This window comes from Etheostoma spectabile, chromosome 7 (assembly GCF_008692095.1).
Source record: "Etheostoma spectabile isolate EspeVRDwgs_2016 chromosome 7, UIUC_Espe_1.0, whole genome shotgun sequence".
NCBI lineage: Eukaryota > Metazoa > Chordata > Actinopteri > Perciformes > Percidae > Etheostoma > Etheostoma spectabile.
Window position 1 is genome coordinate 13495597 of NC_045739.1, and position 18577 is coordinate 13514173.

At 40.5% G+C, this 18577-nt stretch overlaps 3 protein-coding genes across 15 annotated transcripts in view; 2 read left to right on the plus strand and 1 right to left on the minus strand.

Moving 5' to 3' along the window:
• On the minus strand, nt 1-2881 carry fam217ba (family with sequence similarity 217 member Ba). The gene is made up of 4 exons (XM_032519731.1): nt 2226-2881; nt 2020-2119; nt 1805-1869; nt 1-1706 (listed from the first exon to the last, which is right to left on the minus strand). Exons 1-4 carry the CDS (start codon nt 2330-2332, stop codon nt 269-271), a joined length of 1710 nt encoding a protein of 569 aa, XP_032375622.1. The 5' UTR covers nt 2333-2881; the 3' UTR covers nt 1-268.
• Nucleotides 2882-2956: 75 nt separating this feature from the next.
• On the plus strand, nt 2957-5029 carry ppp1r3da (protein phosphatase 1, regulatory subunit 3Da). Of its 2 annotated transcripts, none has more exons than XM_032519737.1 (2): nt 2957-3213; nt 3537-5029. In XM_032519737.1, exon 2 carries the CDS (start codon nt 3565-3567, stop codon nt 4474-4476), a length of 912 nt encoding a protein of 303 aa, XP_032375628.1. In that variant the 5' UTR covers nt 2957-3213; nt 3537-3564; the 3' UTR covers nt 4477-5029. The 2 variants fall into 2 exon arrangements, with proteins under 2 accessions (XP_032375628.1, XP_032375629.1); XM_032519738.1 differs by having other exon boundaries at nt 3002-3208.
• Nucleotides 5030-5548: 519 nt separating this feature from the next.
• Nucleotides 5549-18577, plus strand: part of sycp2 (synaptonemal complex protein 2) — a 46899-nt gene continuing 33870 nt past the window's right edge. For 2 of the 12 annotated variants that reach the window (XM_032519746.1, XM_032519750.1), the window contains exons 1-32: nt 6291-6314; nt 6440-6580; nt 6666-6797; nt 6894-6998; nt 7105-7129; nt 7426-7511; nt 7609-7703; nt 7788-7822; nt 7914-8056; nt 8235-8287; nt 8644-8689; nt 9733-9837; nt 9942-10002; nt 10232-10380; nt 10619-10693; nt 11018-11104; nt 11835-11943; nt 13169-13326; nt 13428-13496; nt 14888-14951; nt 15054-15099; nt 15203-15282; nt 15444-15880; nt 15967-16082; nt 16188-16236; nt 16861-16931; nt 17032-17077; nt 17186-17229; nt 17349-17406; nt 17736-17895; nt 18015-18079; nt 18168-18350. In XM_032519746.1, coding sequence (XP_032375637.1) covers nt 6291-6314; nt 6440-6580; nt 6666-6797; nt 6894-6998; nt 7105-7129; nt 7426-7511; nt 7609-7703; nt 7788-7822; nt 7914-8056; nt 8235-8287; nt 8644-8689; nt 9733-9837; nt 9942-10002; nt 10232-10380; nt 10619-10693; nt 11018-11104; nt 11835-11943; nt 13169-13326; nt 13428-13496; nt 14888-14951; nt 15054-15099; nt 15203-15282; nt 15444-15880; nt 15967-16082; nt 16188-16236; nt 16861-16931; nt 17032-17077; nt 17186-17229; nt 17349-17406; nt 17736-17895; nt 18015-18079; nt 18168-18350 — 3117 coding nt within the window. Of the gene's footprint in view, nt 5714-6235; nt 6315-6435; nt 6581-6665; nt 6798-6893; nt 6999-7104; nt 7130-7425; nt 7512-7608; nt 7704-7787; nt 7823-7913; nt 8057-8234; nt 8288-8643; nt 8690-9732; nt 9838-9941; nt 10003-10231; nt 10381-10618; nt 10694-11017; nt 11105-11834; nt 11944-13168; nt 13327-13427; nt 13497-14887; nt 14952-15053; nt 15100-15202; nt 15283-15443; nt 15881-15966; nt 16083-16187; nt 16237-16860; nt 16932-17031; nt 17078-17185; nt 17230-17348; nt 17407-17735; nt 17896-18014; nt 18080-18167; nt 18375-18577 lie in introns of those variants that run through there. The other 10 variants (XM_032519739.1, XM_032519745.1, XM_032519740.1 and 7 more) reach the window with 10 other exon arrangements.

Consider the following 18577-nt stretch of genomic DNA (forward strand, 5'->3'; position numbering starts at 1 on the left):
TACTGTACATTTTAAATAAAATACAAGTTCTGTTCTATTTAAGTGTCATATTATGCTTTGAAATCATTGCTTTTTCATCTCTATTCTAGCTGCTCAACCTCTTGTTAGTTTTGAGCTTTAGAAGGCTGTACACCACTGACTGATGTAGACTGCTGTACAACAGTTACAACATGTTAGTATTACACAGATTACACAGAAAGCAAGCATAGGTTCAAGCTCCTGTATCAAGTAACCACTAAGCAAAGCACTACATTGTAGGTTATAAGTGTTACTTTGCAACAAAGTGCACATTTTTTGTTTTGCCATTCTGCTTACTACTGAGCAGAGCTCTGGAGAGAGACTGTGGCTCTTTAGCCGCTCTTTTCATGGCAGTTTTAGAGGCCTGACCTACCGCCTCTGTCCTCTGCCAGTCCCTTTCTACTCTCTTGGAGGTGGTGACCTCTTTCTTACTTGCCACAAAAACTTGTTTCTCCGCACTAGCTGCTTTACTACCACAAGGCTCCTTTTTGACATCTGTTTCAGAGTTAGCTCTGATGCGGCTTTTCCTCACCTGACCTCTGCTGTTTGGGTTAGTTACAGAATCCTGGGGTTGCTTACGGACATTGCCTGCAGCTTGCATGTGCCTAAGATGACTCCTTCCAGTTGAGGGGCTAACTGGGGTCTGGGCTCCGCCTCCAACTTGTACTCCACCTTGTCCTCCTGGGCTCCTACATTCTGTTGAGGTGGCTCGGGTCTCACTGCTGCTCCTTTTCGCTGGTGCACCGGGTCTGGCTTTGCGTTCAAGAAGTGGGCTGAGCCTTGAGTGACGCTGGTAAGCATTAGCAGAGCAGCTTCCATTGCACAATGGGTAGCGAATGTGACAGTGAGGGCAAACTGGAAAGCGGGAGTGCTGTTGCTGGGCTGAAGCAGGTGATGGGGGGTTGTTGACAGGTGTAAATGGGAAGGCTCGCTGGCTTTGCCGCAGCCCTTTAGGGGAGTTGAGTCGTGATGGTGGAGCTGTGTGAGGCCTGGGGGGGTGAGCAGTGGTGGCAGAGGGGAAGCCTTGCAGCCTTGTACGGCTACCAGGTGGGCGGCTGCTTTCTGCTTGCACCGTTTGGATCTGGAGCCACTCCAGCTGCAGCAGCCTTTCCAGGTACTTCTCTAAGGGCCCTACTGGCTTGGGGCGGGGGGCGCCACGGCCATCCGTATGAAGAAACACTGCCAGCTGTCTCAGGCTCCAGCTGTTGAAGGGAGGAGGCAGAAAGTCTGGGTAACTGTAGCTGGGTTTTTCACTCTCATCTTCATCACCCACAGCCCCATGAGGTCCTGGGAAGTCCGGGGGAAAGTCATTACTATTGATGACCTCGGCCCGAAGGTTGAGGTGAGGAGGGGTGCAGGGGGTACAGGGAGAGGGCAGTACAGGCAGCCTCTCAGAGTCTGACAGATCACTGGCACTGTCAGTGTCTTCATCCTTCTGGTTGTAGTGCCGCTGTAGTGCCTCTGGGGTTGGGGCTGGGGAGTGTGTTAAAGGGTGTGCTGGCATGTGTCGTAGCCCAGATATTGGGGAGAGAGGCAGGGAGAGGGCTCGCCGATTTTTCCCCATCCCACCACGATTCTGGTGTAGCTCGTTGCCGCACTGAGACATCCGTTGATTTTCGCGTTGCTCCTCTTTCCTGTTCACAGTTAAATGTTTGCGGAGTTGAGGTCTCAAATCTCCTTCTTCAGGGCTGTAAAGATGTAAAGTAAAGTTTTGGGGGGGATTAAGGGATTCACTGTACTTAAAGCAAAGCATCCACTAAAGATACAAACCCCTCACCACACATACCTGGACAGTTTGCTTGTATTGCGTGTAGTGCCACATTTGACCCTGCCACCTTTAGACTGCGCACCCTATAAAACAATCATACAATCATTATGGAATATTTGATTATGTCAGCCTTGAATTTTATGAAGTATAACCCACAGCATATGCTGCAACACTGTCCTAGAAAAGGACCAATCATTTTGACATTGTCTTTTAATTTACCAGCATGCACTTACCTTCTGCACTGTTGTCACTGTGTCCTTATCCTGACCTGGTCCTGGGAGGCCATTTTTCATCTGGCCCACTGCTTTCTTCATCTTGTTACCTTTCTTTGAACTGTGGAAAAATAATAGGGCTTTGTCAGGCTCGTCTCTATATGTAAGAGACAAAACATAACACGTTTAATTTAGTGTTGAACTTGTCACTGTAGCATAAGGCCCACCTGGTTACTGGTCCGCTGTTTTCAGTATATTTTACCCGAATCTTCTCTTTGGAGACGACGCGTTTCAGTGTCGTGGATGTCGTGCGCTCCTGCATGATGGGCCCCATGTTGCAGGTCGCCAGAGGGGAGGTTGATTTGAGTCCAGCACAATCAAATGGCACGGTAGCTAAAGAACCCAACCGACATCTTGGATCATATACCCTATTCTCAGAATGAGGCTAAAAACACCCATTTTCTCGAAAGTGCTGCAATGCATCATGCGCAGATGTCGAAACGGGTTAGGTTAAACTCGTCCTTCTATTTGCCGTCGACTCTCCTCTGTCGAATTACAATTCAGCGATTGTTTTTAATGAACTGTTGACAGCAGACATGTTTCTTTTTCAACTGGCATCCTCCTCGCCATTAAAAATACAAGACTGTCAAACAGCGCATACGCTTTGTGTGGCTAGCAGCCCCAGTGAGATAGGTTTGTTTACCTGCTGCTGACTGGCTCGCCGCTTGGTTCCAAGTGGGCAACAGAGGTGCATCATGGGACTTGGAGTGAAGTCGTTCTAGTCGCTGTTTCAAACGAAACATGCAAACTCACTTGGATGAAACTATTTACTATTCATAAAAAAGGAGAAGAGAAGTGGTGAAACGACCAACACCGTGTTTGAGGAAATTAAGTTTAAATCAATGCACCCAAACGTAACTGCTCATCTGAAATTACTCAATCTCCCATGCAACGTCGATGTTCTGTTCCGTTAAGGCTTCCTGATAACTGCGCACTAGCTGAGCTCCATCGAAGGCACTATACAGTATGTTTAAGAGAGATGTAAAGCTGGGTCACCAGTTACAGAACAGGTTAAGTGATTGCGACGAACAGCGGAGACCATGACGAACAGAAACGCGCAACTCTAAAACAAATACTAACGTTAGTTGAAATGGAGGCTCCAACTTAGGCTACACCCTGCAGCTTAGATACCGCTTCATATCTTTATATTGTGAGGTGAAGTCAACGTCGAATTTCATTGAATCATACCACAGGCAGTAGCTTATAAGTAATGCTACAACTGTACAGTGAGAAAGAGAAATATGATGAATGTACGCACGGACTCCCGACCCAGAGTACACGCCCACTCTATTGACTGCTGGGACCGTTTCCTTCTTATCATTTTTACAAATTGTTGTTTTAGTCAAATTTGCTTAAAATCTACATTTATGGCAAATTGTACACCAATGTTAGAACTGGGTAATTATGCTTCAGTATTTTTTTTTTTGGATGAATGTGACATAATACTAATATATTATGCTTCACAACTTTCTTTACAGGTGAGCAGGACACCAATTCTAACAGAACATGGATAGAGGGTGGTTTATTGGACATGAGAGGATCCCCCCTTTAAAGGAGCAGACGTCCAGCTCTTACAGCAGTATCTCAATGCCCTGCATGACCATCAACCTGACTGAAATGCTTCAAGATGACAAACCTAGTGCAGTAAAGAAGCCAGTTCCAATCCGCCCCCCAAGCCCCAGAATCTCTCTGCCAAGGGAGTTCCACCACAGTCTCTCCTGCGAACCCAAGCCTAAACCCATCATCCGACAACGGTCACGCTCTCTGCCTTCTGCCACAGAGAAAAAGAAGCGATGCAGAAATGTAGGTGTGCGGTTTGTTGACTCTTTGGGGCTCGACCTGGAAGACATCAAACTTTTTAAATCCGCAGAGGATCCATTTGTACCACATCATGTTTCCTTCAGATTGTTGATGGGTGCAGAGTTGGCAGATGGAAGGCATCTGGAGATATCCTTGCCATACTTGAAGCCGGTTTTTGCCCATCAACCTGGAGACCAGCAAGGATTCCTGCATCGCCTCAATGAACAGAAAGTGTGTCTGGAGAGAGTAATGTGTTTTGAACTTGGTGTCATCGGAATCACTCAGGTCCTCAATTTGGACTTTGAAAAGGATGTTATAGCTCGATATTCATTTACAGAGTGGAAGAACTGCACAGAAACTAAGGCCTCTTGGGTGTCCACCATCACCAAGACCTTGGAAGGAGGAGGGGGCCAACTTAGTTGTGATACATTTCGTTTCCACCTGCCTGTTCCTCCCTTTTTACAACCAGGAGCAGTGTTGCAGTTTGCTATTCAATACAAAGTATGTGGAGCTGAATACTGGGACAACAATAATGGAGAAAATTATAAGTTAGTTTGCCATAACTACAAGCTCACTGTGCCCAAAGAATGCGAGGATAGCATGGTGCACTTCATTTAGGATACTGACTAAAGGTAGAAGAAATCTATTTAGTGCACTTCGTAACTGTTGTCAGCAAGATATGCCTAACTGCACTGTGACATATAGTGGTAATATTGTTAGACTTACAGAAGATTTCTTTGAATAAAGTTAGATTCAAGATAAACTGTCAACTCTGGCGGCCTGAGAGAGTGAACACAAACACTAATGCACTTCTACCTGATGTCAACTTGCCACAGTACCACTGTTTTACTGTTGTGTTCTTTTTTAAATGCCACTCTATGATTTTCCTGCTATTAAAAAAAAGCACTTCAATGTGGGCACATCAAATGGAAGTGACTGATCGTTATATAAATATTCAGTGTAATTGAAATTAATGCATGTCCGTCCACCGATTTCTTCAAGCTGGTTATCTGACATAAATTTATACAATTAAGTATTTTTCTCTGTATTCAGAGTTTATTTTTTAAGCCAGACGTTGTCACAACAAATGCCAAATCCATGCAATATACAATTTAATTGAATCAAAAATGAATGCATATTTTGGTTAACAATAAAGCACAATTCCTCATAATGTTTGTATTATTGTTATTTTAGTAGTGTAATTTATATTTTTGTTGAAAGCTGACGTCCCCCTCTTCTCCTGGCTAACTACCACCAGCTTCTTTGACTCAGCGTGTATTACCGTAGCTTTCTTTCATTAGTCTGCCAAACTGTTTAAAATATTAAGAAAATAATAAAACGTACCATTAGTTTACTGTATGGTTACAGCTCAGTGGGAATAAACTATAGAAATCACCACATGTAGCACAAGAAGAACAGATCCCAGGAGTTGTCAGAGTTCATAGGAAATGTAGTTGTCGAATACTAACAATGTAATTGTTTTTATCTTTGTGAAAGTGGGGACTTGCTCTAAATGTACTATCCTATGGCAAGACATTTTAACATTTAACAATTTTTTGATGAAAAAATCTAATTATTGAGATAAAAAATTGGAATTAGATTATTGATCTCAATTATTCGCATTTTTGATCTAAAAAGTTCAGGGTAATGAGCATATGTATGGAACCAAAAAACAGAACAAAGAGGAGACTGATGGACAGTTAGTGACGTGTAGTGCGCATGCGTGAATGAAAGACTGAAAATGCTTCGCGCGTTTTGAACTGAACCTGTCAAACCATAGGCTGTACAGTCTATTGTCAAAACCATCAAATAAACTGTTATCATGTCATGTTTCTTGGCGACATTTGACATTTCGGTAAGTAACGTTACAAATGTAATATAATCGTTGATTTTAGTTATTCAGTGCCTGCTGAACGTTAGCTAAGTCGAAGATTAGCTAGCCTTAGCTAGGAGAGGGGACTTTAGCTAGCAGGTGTTATACGTTACTTTTCCCAGAGCAAATTACGGAGTGGTTGAGCCATGTCAATATGTTAAAACTTCACTTCGTTAGTAGTAGCTCGTAGTTAAGCTTCTGTCAAACTTCGTGTACAAATATGACTGTATAAATGCTACATAAATCAAAGTTAGCTAGCCAAAGTAGGTTTACGTTAATAGTGTTGACACAAATGTGATAAAATTAGCTTGTCAACTGTTAGCTAACGTTAGTAATGTACAAACGTGTTTAACGTTAATGTTTGTAAAACCACTCCTACTGAAACGGTAGAGTGTGATTTCATCTGCCCATGACTAACGTTATGTACATTAGCTAACTTAATTATTGTTCAAGGTACAGTAGCATTATGATTGGCAGGTCGCTTTTTGACATTTATCTTTACAGTCTTTTTGAAAAAAGAAGAGGCCAAAACGGCAGTAAAGCTGTTCTTCGGAAAAAAATGGCACCAGGGCAGGAAACAGAGGTGTGAATGCAAACATTTCATTGAACCTTACCAATATTCCTTTCACTTAACGTAACCACACTTAAACATTAGTTGTTGAAGTAGTGGTGAAAAGTAACGTTTTTATTAAACTTTTTCATGTGCAGTTGGATAAAGTACTTGACGAGGTGTTAAAGAGTGGGGATGTCCAAGCACTGGATGTTTTCTTGCAAAGGGACATATATGAAGAGGCCCCCATAACATGTTCCCAACAGTTTCTCACCAAATTGGATAAGCTTGTCAGGAGGGTAAGATTTAGTCCAGCACACTAATAGGCCATGATGCTTCGTTATTTGTAGGTTTATAATAACCATATCTATATTGTTTATGTAGAGTTTGGATCAAAAAGATTTCAAGTCAGCCAGTTTGGGTCTCGCTATCCTCTACAAGTGTGGGAAACAACTGAAACTACCTGGTGGTTGTCAAGGACTGTCAGGAATAATAGCTCAAGGTCTGCTCAAAAAGATAAGTATACATCTAATACATACAGGCACACGGTGTGTGAGCGCTGCATAAGAACATGTACTTGGCCAGTTGTTGATTGAACCTGGTTTTGTGCACATGGTGCAGTGGTTTGAGAAATGCAGGCAACTGTGGATCCAATGTGGCCCGCAGTGGAATGAGACCTTGTTCAACCTCTCAGAGGATTTCTTTGATGCCTTAATGGTGAGCTGATGTCTAACAGTAAACCACACCCAGATGTGTAATAAAACAATGTACCATTCTTGTTAGTATCCATTGTGTAAATCTGTTTCTTTCCTCCCTGTTACAGGTGGTTCATGAAGCAGGCAAAGCGGGTACACTTTGTTTTTCAAAAGTTTTCTTCATTTGTCCTTAATATGTATTCCATGTTCAATTAGCCCATTTTTAGGTTTTAGGACCCGAGTGGAGTATTTCACCTTAATTGCTAAATGTTTAGAAACCTCACTAATTATATATTTAAGTTATTGGATTTGGGAACAGATTCAGGTGGAAGATAATTTACATTTATCACACAAAGACAAGCTTTTTAAGACTTCGTCAACTTTCATGATTAATCTCAGTATAAAAGAAGAAGCTTTTCACAGTATTGCTGTAATATGGTTTTATGCAGGAACATACAAAATCACAGAGTCCTTCCTGTATCCCATTGGTCAATTGGCAGTAGATCCCAGAATCTACATCCTGATCCAAAAAGAGGTTTGAAATGGTTTTAATAACTACTGTTTTTGGAGTAGCATTTAATCCTGAGTCAGGTGTTTGCTCATTAATTAACTTGCTTATAATGTTTCAACAGGCAATCCGTAAATTTAATTTAATTCTGGACAAGATCCCAGTGGAGCTGAAGAAAGAGAGGAAGATCCTAACATCACAGGAGGCCTCAGATATCATGTATGCCATGATATTTTCCTCATAGTAAGGATCATTATTACTCACACACTGTTTAACCTTTGCTTGTTCATTAAATTTCTACAGGATCAAGCTGGCTGGTTGTATTTTGAAGGGTGGTGGTGAGTTTGTTTTATGAATGGTAACATTTCTCTTCACCCACAACCATAGAAATAGACACAAAAAATGTACAATACAGTCTGTTTGTGTCAGATTACGACTTGCAGACAGCCCTGATGGAGGCATTGTGCAGAATGGCCACTCCTTATCAGAGGAAGGAGCTGGCAGACCGCTGGTTCGGCATGGAGCATGTGGCCAGTGCCTTTGTCAAGATCTGTGATTCTGAGTTTGAGACGGTAAAAACTTGTAATGTATCCAAGTGCAGCTTCTTTGCCTCTCAATTGAGTTTACATTTGATTTCACTGCAGTGGTTAGGTATTGTTATAATATTAAAACAGGAGCTCAGCTTCATAGAATGTAATGTGTGTGTGTGTGTGTGTGTGTGTGTGTGTGTGTGTGTGTGTTTGATTTCAGGATTGTCGCAAGTTTCTGAACTTGGTGAATGGGATGCAGGGAGACAGGAGAAGGTACACAAATACCATAACTCAGTGCCTCCCAAGACATGGTCTAGGGAACTTAAGAGGCCATTAGGGTTAGGAAAATTTAAATTTACTGTTATTTCAAACCCTTTATTCTAGCACAATGAGAAAATGAAATAAGAGCAACTGTTTTGGTCATAGCTTTGCCTCTCTACCCATCGATATTACACTCTCATAGAATAAACCAGTGTATAATTTTGTGCCAGTTTAATTTCTAACATTATCTTTTCATTAAATTATCTAAATATAAATAGCATTTGGGGGTCCTTGATATGATGAAGCTAGAAAACAAATGCAGTGACAGATGCACATAACTGAATAACAATACCCTCTCTGTACAATAGAGTGTATTCCTATCCTTGTTTGGAGGCTTACCTGGACAAGCATGAGGTCAGTATCAGCGTTCTATGGTTTGAGTCTGACAGCACATTCAGGGCAATAATATATAACTTTAGGGGTGTCCCCGATTAAGAGATTACATAGTCAAATCAGAATTGTCAAGCTGGCCTATTGTTGACAGATTATCAATTATGTGTGTGTGTTGTGTGTGGGGGGGGGGGGGGGGGGGGGGGGGGGTGAGGCTGGGATGGTGACATTTTAAGCTTCTTTCTTTTCACATTTTCATTTACAGCAATATGTTGATATTTATATCATATTAGGCTGTATATTAAATTATTTGGAGAAAGCAGGTATTACTATGAAGAATCAGACATTGACATTGTTAAGACACAATCCTTGTTTCAGAACTATAGAAATAATAGGATCCATAATACATTTCATTTCTATGTTACAAACTGTCATGTGGTGGAAATGGCAGAGTTTTGGACGGAAGCTCAACGAGCACGATAATGTGGTCGGGTGAGCTAGAGAGTGACTGAAGAGAGCTAGCTGCAATAGAACAAAGCCATGAATCATAAAACATTTTTGCCGATTAAACACTAGAAAAGCAACTGTAGCAAGTATCTCACTATCACTACCATTTATATTTAGATTCAATAAATTATATATCCAGCTACAAAAAAAACTGAAAGTCGGAGGTTAGAAAAGTAGTACATAGAGTTGTTCCTATGGAGATGATACACTGTCTCGTCTCGTTGCATTGGCGTAAACTGGCTGGGGTCAGAACATTGAAGACCTGCGCTTTGCAAGTTTCAACTCGTCTCGCAGCAAATCTTTGGTCTGAACTGGGCGTTACGCCTCTGCGAATATTCAACTGTGACATTGGCAGTTGAATCAGGCTCCTTTTGAATGAAGAATTAAATATTTGGCTATTCGGGGTCAACCCTAAATAACTTATCAAGAAGCCTTTGCCTACTTGGTTAATTAACTGTTAATTTAGGTTTTTGTTTGCATTTAAATTGGAATGTCACAATCCATAATGTACTCTTAAGTGTATTAGTAGATGTGTTGAAAGGATGTGGTTATGTTGTCAGCTGCTGATGCCTGCTGATGAGAAGTTGGAAGAGTTTTGGATCGACTTCAACCTTGACAGCCACAGCATCTCTTTTTACTTCTCTTTGTCTGATGAAGAAGCACAGGTACCTCACAATCTTTCATGAAAGTGAAAATACAACATTTACAAAATCAATAGCAGATGCATATTTGTTAGAACCTAACATAGAGGGATTTCATCTTCATGTAGGAGGGCCAGTGGGAAACAATATGCATCAATGAGAATGAAGTCCAAAGCTACACTGTTACAGGTAATCAAAGTACAATAACCACTGCACAGTTTTAAAAGTATTGTTTTAGCATTGGTATAAGAAAAAACCTAAACGATACCCAACCCTAAACATTAATCAAGAGTGCTAAACCTCATGAACATAATAATTTCTTTTGATTTGCTAGTGATTGTCCATGTGTTTTAAGTATTTGCTGACGTGTGCTAATGAGTGTGTAACTTTGTATAATACAGTGCTTTTTTATCTTTAGAGGAGGGCAAGAGGAAAGTAGTGCAGTTAAAGTTGTCAGATGTGGTTGTCGTGGGTGCAGTGGAAGGATCAAGTCTTACCATCCACTTCAGCTCCTCCCTGGACATCCTGCAGGCTGCTCAAACCGTCTTTGGACACAGCAAAAATAAAGTAGGTCACAGCTTATTTACTCCGTCCTTTTCAGCCCCAAAATTAATATGAATATTCTGTTTTCTTGTGACATCAAAATACATGGCTATTAAATGTCAGAAACAATGACATTGTGAAAAACTTGGCCTCCCGTGAAAAACTGTATTTTGAACAGCACTCATGCTTCGGCTCAAGTCAGATTCTAGTGTGTTAATAAAAAAACTGGCGGTGTGCATTAACACGTGTCTCATCCTGTCAGGGCTTTGTGAGGAAGACAGGCACATCTGTAGTGAAGACTACAGTTAAAATTATAATGGAAGATAACAGCTCACAGGTAAACAATGGTCTAATAACATAATGCTCTTAATATATAGCTATAATGTGATCAATGTTGTCATTACAAATGCAAAATGTATAACACTGAATACAGTTAGGGTGGGTGCTTATTTGTGGATGGGACTGGCTCAGTTTTAAGATTAGTTCAGATACAAGTTTCAGGATACCAGGCTGTGTTATGTGTTATCTTATGTTTAGTAAATAGAATATGGCTACAGACAAAATACACTGAATGTGCAGTGTTTGGCCAAATTTGGTTTACATTAATGTGATGACTGCTTTAATGTGTTTGGGTTTGTACTGCATGCCATTCTCTATGCAGGTTGTTCCAGAGAGTCAGATGTCCATTGGTGAAAGTGAGAAAAATACTGCCCCCTACCACTTACCTGGCCCATCTGCCCCTTTACAGGTGAAATAATTTTGTTTTAAATAATTCAAATATGTAGCAGTGTTGCTAATTATTTAGTACAGTGTACTAAACAATGCATAGATTTATCAATGTCTACCGTCTTTGACAGTTCATTAAGCTCATTAACATACATAACCAGGCTCTCTAGTTCTTTTGGATTTTTAGGGTTACAGTAGTAAATAATGCTTATTCAGTCAATATATAGCTAATACTGTTTATTATTAATTGTGTATTACCCCCAGTACACCAAATGGTTGTGTAGACAGAACAATGGTTTTGTCCAGTTATTTCACTTTTGTATAACATTATTTTGTGTAACAATTCAGCACATAACACCACAACTACTGTCTACAAAGGTTGACTCACCAGTCATTGGTTAGGGCTGCATAACCCCCCAAAACAAACAACAACAAAAAACAAAAAAAAACTAAATATATCACTTTAAAAGTGAGATTACTGGTTGTACAAATATGCACCTTTACTTCACCTATCACTTTCCAACTGAAACACTACCAGCGTATGCCAGTAGGGGGCGTATAGAGCAAGGGAACCAACCTCATCAGGCCTTTTGTTGACCAATATCAATTTCCATTCTGTGGTTGATCCCCTGCTATTACCTTCATGTGGAAGGAATCACCAAAAAGTGCATTATTTTGGTATCACAATTAAATTAAGTCATTTACGGAAGCCACACTAAGGATTCACAGACACATTGTGGTTTTCCATCCAGATGATCACTCCAACCAGGATGAGGATGTCAGAGTCTACCACCTTCATCAGCAGCAGTGGAGGAGGAAGTGTGCATGGTGCCAGTTCCCTCTCTGCTGTTATGTCATCAAGTAGGAGTCACAGAAATTGTCAAGAATTCCAGTGTGGACTGTAGTCCAAATTATCAATGTAATGTAACATTAGCAGTTAGCGAATTAGCGTTAGCATAGCAAGCTAGAGATTTTTAAAAAGTTTCAATTAAGAACATGGTTGCAAGTATATATGTGCAGGACTGTATAGAGCACAAAACAAGACTGTCGTTATTTTTTAAATCAATTATTTAAGACAAAAATACTTACAATTCTGTGTCTCTCTGCTCGATGCGGCAGCCATCGTTGCTTGTTGTGCAATTTATGTATAAACCCTTGGTTTCAAGTAAGCTCACGTCCCAACTCGGTTCCAAGGGCCATACACCCTTTCGTCTTACCCCTAGTCCTAGGTCAAAATGAGTATGGACAGCCCAAAGAAAGCCCAAGGAAGGCCCAAGGAATCACAGATTAGTTTTTTTTCTGTTTCTTTTTTTCTATGTTGTTTACTTGTTTAAATATTTTATATTCTTCAATTAATACAGGGTTAATAGTACACCATGCAAATATTTGTTTTGCATTAAATCTGCTTAACTAAACTATTTTTTGTTATATGATTCTTATTAGAAGGCTTCCTGAACATATTCATATCAAGGACATAGTGGTGTTCTGTGAACCTTTGTTAGATAAGATTCATGAAATTCTTTTATAATTGCATAAGCGCGCAATTAGACAGAGGGCATTTGCAGGTTCCACAATGCAAGTTGCTCTGCATTGCCTTTCTGGTTGAAGACGCCCCAACCAGACGAGTTGCGTCTTTTTGTTTTTCTTGCTCGGTAACCATGGAATCACTTGTCCTCAGCGAACTGTTATTTTGCCATGTAGTTGGACGTTGGACGTTTTTTCTGCTCTGAGTTGAAGTTTTTCAACTTAAGGTGTTCAAAAAAGAACATGAGGTGCTCAGCAACACAAAAGCAGCGGGCAAAACACTTTACTCTCATTGTAAACAATTACAAAAAGCTACCCCAGGCTGCTAAAATGTGCTCTGTCTGATCAGGACCTAACTGTGCCTTGTTGTTGGGGAGAAAACAGGATAGATCCAACTACGTCACATATAGTGACAGAAATAATTTTTTGGGATAACAATAAATCAAACTAAGATCATTTTCAATATCTCTTAATTTTTTATTGTCCACAAAGATGAATTATAGCAAGGCATGCCAATTAAGCTCTCAACTATGGAATTATTGTTTTCTTCTTTCCCTTTTAGACACTTCAGCCAAGCGAAAAGGCAAGCCATCTCTGGAGATGGTTCGTTCATGTGATAGGCAAGGGGGAGTTTACTTGGGAGAGCTAAGGACCACTGCTAAGAGTTGCAGTAGTGTTACAACACCTAACAGCACAATAGCAGGTGGCATGACAGAGCAGGTATGACACATGCTGAATAGACTCCATTTAGGCTCAGCAGGCCTAAAATGTGACATCACAGTATGCAAATTGTGATTTTGTTGATGGTTTGTCTGTCTCAGAGTGCTGCATCTCTACAGAGCATGGCTCCCAAACTGCCCAATAAGAATAAGGTTGGCAAACACAACAAGGTATAATCACCAAATTATTTTCTTTATAAATAAAGTTAGGCTAGTATGTGTGTACTTTTTCTAAATTGCTCTGAACCGTTTTCGGTATGCATGTATGATGACAGCGTTTCCCGCTGCACTTTGCAGTTAAGGTGGCCGCCTAAGCAACACACACCTGCCGCCTTAACTACCTGGTCAAAAAAAAAGTGAATGATCTTAATCTAATAAAGCAGAAACACTTAATGTCAGATAACGTTCTTAATAATTAGACTTTGGGTTAGATTTTTTTACAGTTTTCAGTGGTTATGAGGAGCAATAAGAGAGAAATTTGGGGATCACTGATTGTTGTTTAGGTACATTAAACCACGTTAAGCTTTTTCACATTAGGACTTATAAAGCCCATGAGAACCATGGAGAGTCAACCCACAGCCGCTCCGCTGCCCTGCTAAAAATGTGAAGCAGAAACGCTTAATGTCAGATAGCGTCCATAATAATTGGACTTTGGGTTTGAGTTTTTTACAGTTTTCAGTGGTTATGAGGAGCAATATGTTGTTTGTTGCGTGCATTGTTGTTTGTGGGAGTTTGTCAACAAATGTGCGGGCAGCTGGGGCATGCCCGGGCATAGGCTACTATCTGCTTTGAGTGAGTGAAGCAATGGGCTGAGCTCTGTTATCTCAGAGCTGGTTTTTTTTGGAGAAGAGTTGTCAGGCAAAGTGGAAGAGAGCGTGTCACGGAAGATAATGGGAACCATGCAAGTAACACTGTAATAGCAAATATTTTTTATGGTTTACGTCCTCTTAGTGACACCGCTGGCTGAGGTGCAGGTCTCCGCAGCAGTCGAAGCTTGCTTAGTGTATCTAGTATTCTGTCTGTAATAAAGTTTGCTGCATATTCTACAATCTGTACCTATGTATCCTGGTGGTACACATGTGCAGTAGTTTGATTGCACATAATTGTTGTAAAGTTTGTTGCTGAAAAGAGAGAGTCTGCTAGTGTAGCTTCCAAACGGCTGTCACTGGACTCTGATTGGCTCTGATCGGGCAGTGACAGTCCCACCCGCTATGGGCGGGTTGACAACATGCGGAACTAGCTTGCTGTAGTCCATAGCCTCTGGGCAAAAATGCCTCAGATGACGGCTTTTTTCCAGACCCACAATACAGAGAAATCTAATCTCGGGGACATGAGGGTTTCTGTGGGAAACCCTGGATGGTATGATATGGTTAAACTATGAACACTAATATTGTCTTAATTATTACATGTATTAACTATAAAGATTAAAATGGATGACACTAGGCACAGATCATGTTTGAGGATATTGGTCCCAAACAGTCTTCCAAACAGGATTTTTCTTCTAGCTGTCTGGTGCAAGATATATTATTCTGTTTCATTTGTTGTCTCTGCTTGTCCTACAGAGCATACCAGTTGCAAAAGCAGTAGATGTGGTTTTAGCTGGACAGGGAGAAGAACAGTGTCTGGGTATTGTATTGCTATGTCTTGACTTTAGGTTTGCCATGAAATACAGCTACATTGTTACTCTTTAGCGACTCTTGAACCCATCACTGATCTTTTTACTTACAGAGCCTAGTTTTTTGCCTGACACCCAGCCAAAAACTGGGAGGAACATGTAAGCACCGTAAAGAACCTCTACACCACAAATCTGCTGCCATCAGAATAGCCAATGCTCTGGCTATCTTTTTAACACTTATTTGTTGTATTATTTGTTGTAGATCTGTGAACTGGAACAAACTGTCTGTTTCTGAAATGCTAATGATGCCCACACAGAAAATTAATTCTTTTCCAATACCTGGTAAGTAAAGAAGTCATCAGATATCTTTACCTCTATCTAAGATGTCACGAAATGTTTTACATGTTAAAAGCTCTAAAAAAAACTAACTAAATTCATCACAGAATCAATGTCGGCATCAAACTTACATGAAGTTTTTACATTAAATGATTTGTTCTTTTTAGAGAATCGATTAAGTTTGACTCAGCAGCAGGAGCTGTCCTCAGCACAAACATTGTCAGTCCCAGGCTCAAGCTCAATCAGCCAAAAGCAACTCCATACCAAACTCACCCAGCGCCTGCAGCAGGTCCTCAGTGAGAGGAATCAAGATCCTGCACCCCAGGAGCCATCTGTATCCCAGATAAAAATGTGTGATGTCAGAGAGGACTCTAAAGGCAGAAGTTCTGCAGATGGGTGTGCTTCAATACTTTGTCCCCCCAAAGAGCAGCAGGCCCAGAGAAATGGCGTTGCCAAAGGGAAAAGAAAACACCAGATGTCACTGGAGGCAGAAGCTACTCCAATCCCAGCTCCAGCCAAGGCCTCCACAACCAAAGCTTTGAAAAAGAAAGGATTACCAAATCTTACGGTTGAAACTCATAGGGCCCTTTCAAGCAAAGAGAAGGTATGAATTTTGTCTAAGTGTGTATAATCTTAGTGTTAAATTATTAATGTCATATTGAGATTATCACACCTATTGACTCTATGCAGAAAGATGCAGAGGTTGCTGGCAGCATGGTGAAGCTCATCTCTAGCCGTTATGAGAATAATACCCAATCCACAGCAAAAGGTATCCCTAAGAGCTGGATTCCTCCTCTATTCAACAGGTATACCCAAATGGTTAATTGTAGGTCTGTTATAATGTACTGTAGTAAATTAACAAATGTCTTGCTAGCATAATTATGCCACTCATTACTGTGTTTTTCTAACAGGCCTATCTTCAATATGAGCTGGCTATCATCTGCTAAAGTAAGGGATCATGTAAGTAAGTGATTACCTAATTTATGGTGAGGAGTAACTTCAAGTTACATTTTTACTGACCACTTCACAACTTGTCTATTTATACTTGGACCCTTTCCTTTCTGGATGTTGTTTATATGGAGTGGTCCATGGCTCACATGGGTGGAGCCCCGGGAAGGACTTTGGACACTTACCTTAGCATTGCTGGATTCTTGAAGTCCATGCTGTAGATTTGTGCTACGGCCTTCTCACGGCCTTCTCACTTCTGTCTGTGTGTGTGTTCTGGTCCCTTTTGTCTTGTGCCTCAATACCTCTTGTTTGTGTGTTTGTCTGTGTCTGTTTCTGTGTGTCTTGTTTGTGAGCTGCGGACATCGTTCTTGCTGTTGTGTTTTTGTTGTGTCTCCCTCCTTCCCGTATTTCCTCTCTTTGTTTTAGAGTGAAACATTTGATCCCAAGGAAGGATTGTGGAAAAAGTGCACTGTGCCCTCTTCATTGTGTGTAGTGTACTTTTCTGTATGTGTCATCTGGACCAATGTTTTGCACTTTTGTTTGGCTCTTTAAATAAAAAAATAATAAAAAATTTGATCACAAAATAGTTACTTTTCTCCTGCTTGATTTACTAAAGATGATCTTTATTGGCTATAGAAAGAAGAATCTGGAGACGTAAGCCTAATAAAATCCTACAGCCAAATCAAAACAAACTCTACAAGGCAGAGGTAATGCCATTCAGTTAAAATATTTGAGGTACATTTGGATATTCCAGTGCATTTAAAGATGTATGTAATGCTCCCCCCTGCCCCCCCGCCCATTGAACAGGAAAGATATTTTTGCATTCAACATTGATGAACCATTGAGTGTTAAGGTAAATATTGCTAATGTTAGTTATTTTATACCTTGACACCTGGATTTATTATACCTGCATACATAGTATGCCACTGTAGTGCTTAAAGTCTGTTTCTTTGCTCTTCAGGGAAAAACCAAAACCTTTACTAACACTTCTGCCATATCAAGCAGGTAAGGGTCTAAGACATGAAAATGGCATGTTGACTGTCAACCTTGCAACCTTTGAAACAGTAATCTTTTGTTTGTATTACAAAACGGTCTAATGTCATATTCCCCATATTGTTTGACAGTGACATCCATGACTCTTCGGCACTAAGCACAACCGAGAAAGGACAGCCTGTTGCAAAGGTATACTTTTATTGTACTGTGGGGTTTTATATATATTGGAATTTGATGCTAGTAGAGACACTGTGTGTATCTATCTCTTGATGTCTGTTGACATGTGTGCATGCTTGCTGCTTGTGTGCTCATGTTGTTCTGCTCTTGACAGGTAGAAATGAGGAAGCTCACTTTTCAAAAGTTATAGTTTACACTTATATTGAGTGCAAGATGAATGCAGCAATCACAAAACTGAAATACACTTACGTACATTACATTACAGCCAATAAATCCCCTTACTCTCTGTCTCTCTCTTAAATCAATCTAATTTCTGTCTTCAACTAACTTGTTTGTTGTAGGGGAAGCGGTATGTGAAGAAGCATCTGTTTAGTGACACAGACTATCTCACAACAGATATCAGCTGGCTGAGGGAATCAAGCAGGAAACCCAAACCCAAAGTTACCACATACTCCAGGCAGGCACCCATTAAGCCGAAAGCTGTGTCACCTCATACTTCATGTAGGCCATCAAAATCACAAATTAATGCTGTTTACAAACTGGAATTAATCACATTAAGATTGAATGTTGATACATTTATTTAAAGACATTAGTAGACATTATACCTTTTTTGATTACAGATGAATCCCCAGATTTACCCCCACCTTTTCAAAAGCCTGTAAAGGGCAATGCCAAACCCAAAAAGGTAAGGCAGTTTTGTTCTTTGTAAATAATAGGCTTTAAACCTGTGATGCACTATCCCAGTCAGCCACATTGTGTCATTGTTTAACCAGAAGAAGCCTGGTGTGCAGGAGAGAGTGGAGCAGCCAAACAAGACAGTAAAGCCAGCTGTACCACCCAGCAGACCACATGCAGCAGGCAGGAGGCCCCGGAGAAGTGTAGCCACTTCTAAGAACTACAGGGAGCCAGACACTGATGACAGCCAGTCGGAATCAGAGAAGCCTCCTGTACCCAAGGCAAATGCTTCTCCTATATCTTATGTCACTTTATCTTCTAGTTATTCTTATTTTTTAAGCACTTGTCTATTAGAATTGGTTTGTCTGAAACAAAATATTATTTTCAATTTGAGTAATTAAGTTTTATAAAAAACAAATACCTGTTGGTGTCACACACAGTATTTAGTTGAAGTGTTCATATTGTGCTTTTTGGCGTTTTCCCTTTCCTTTATTGTGTTATATATCTT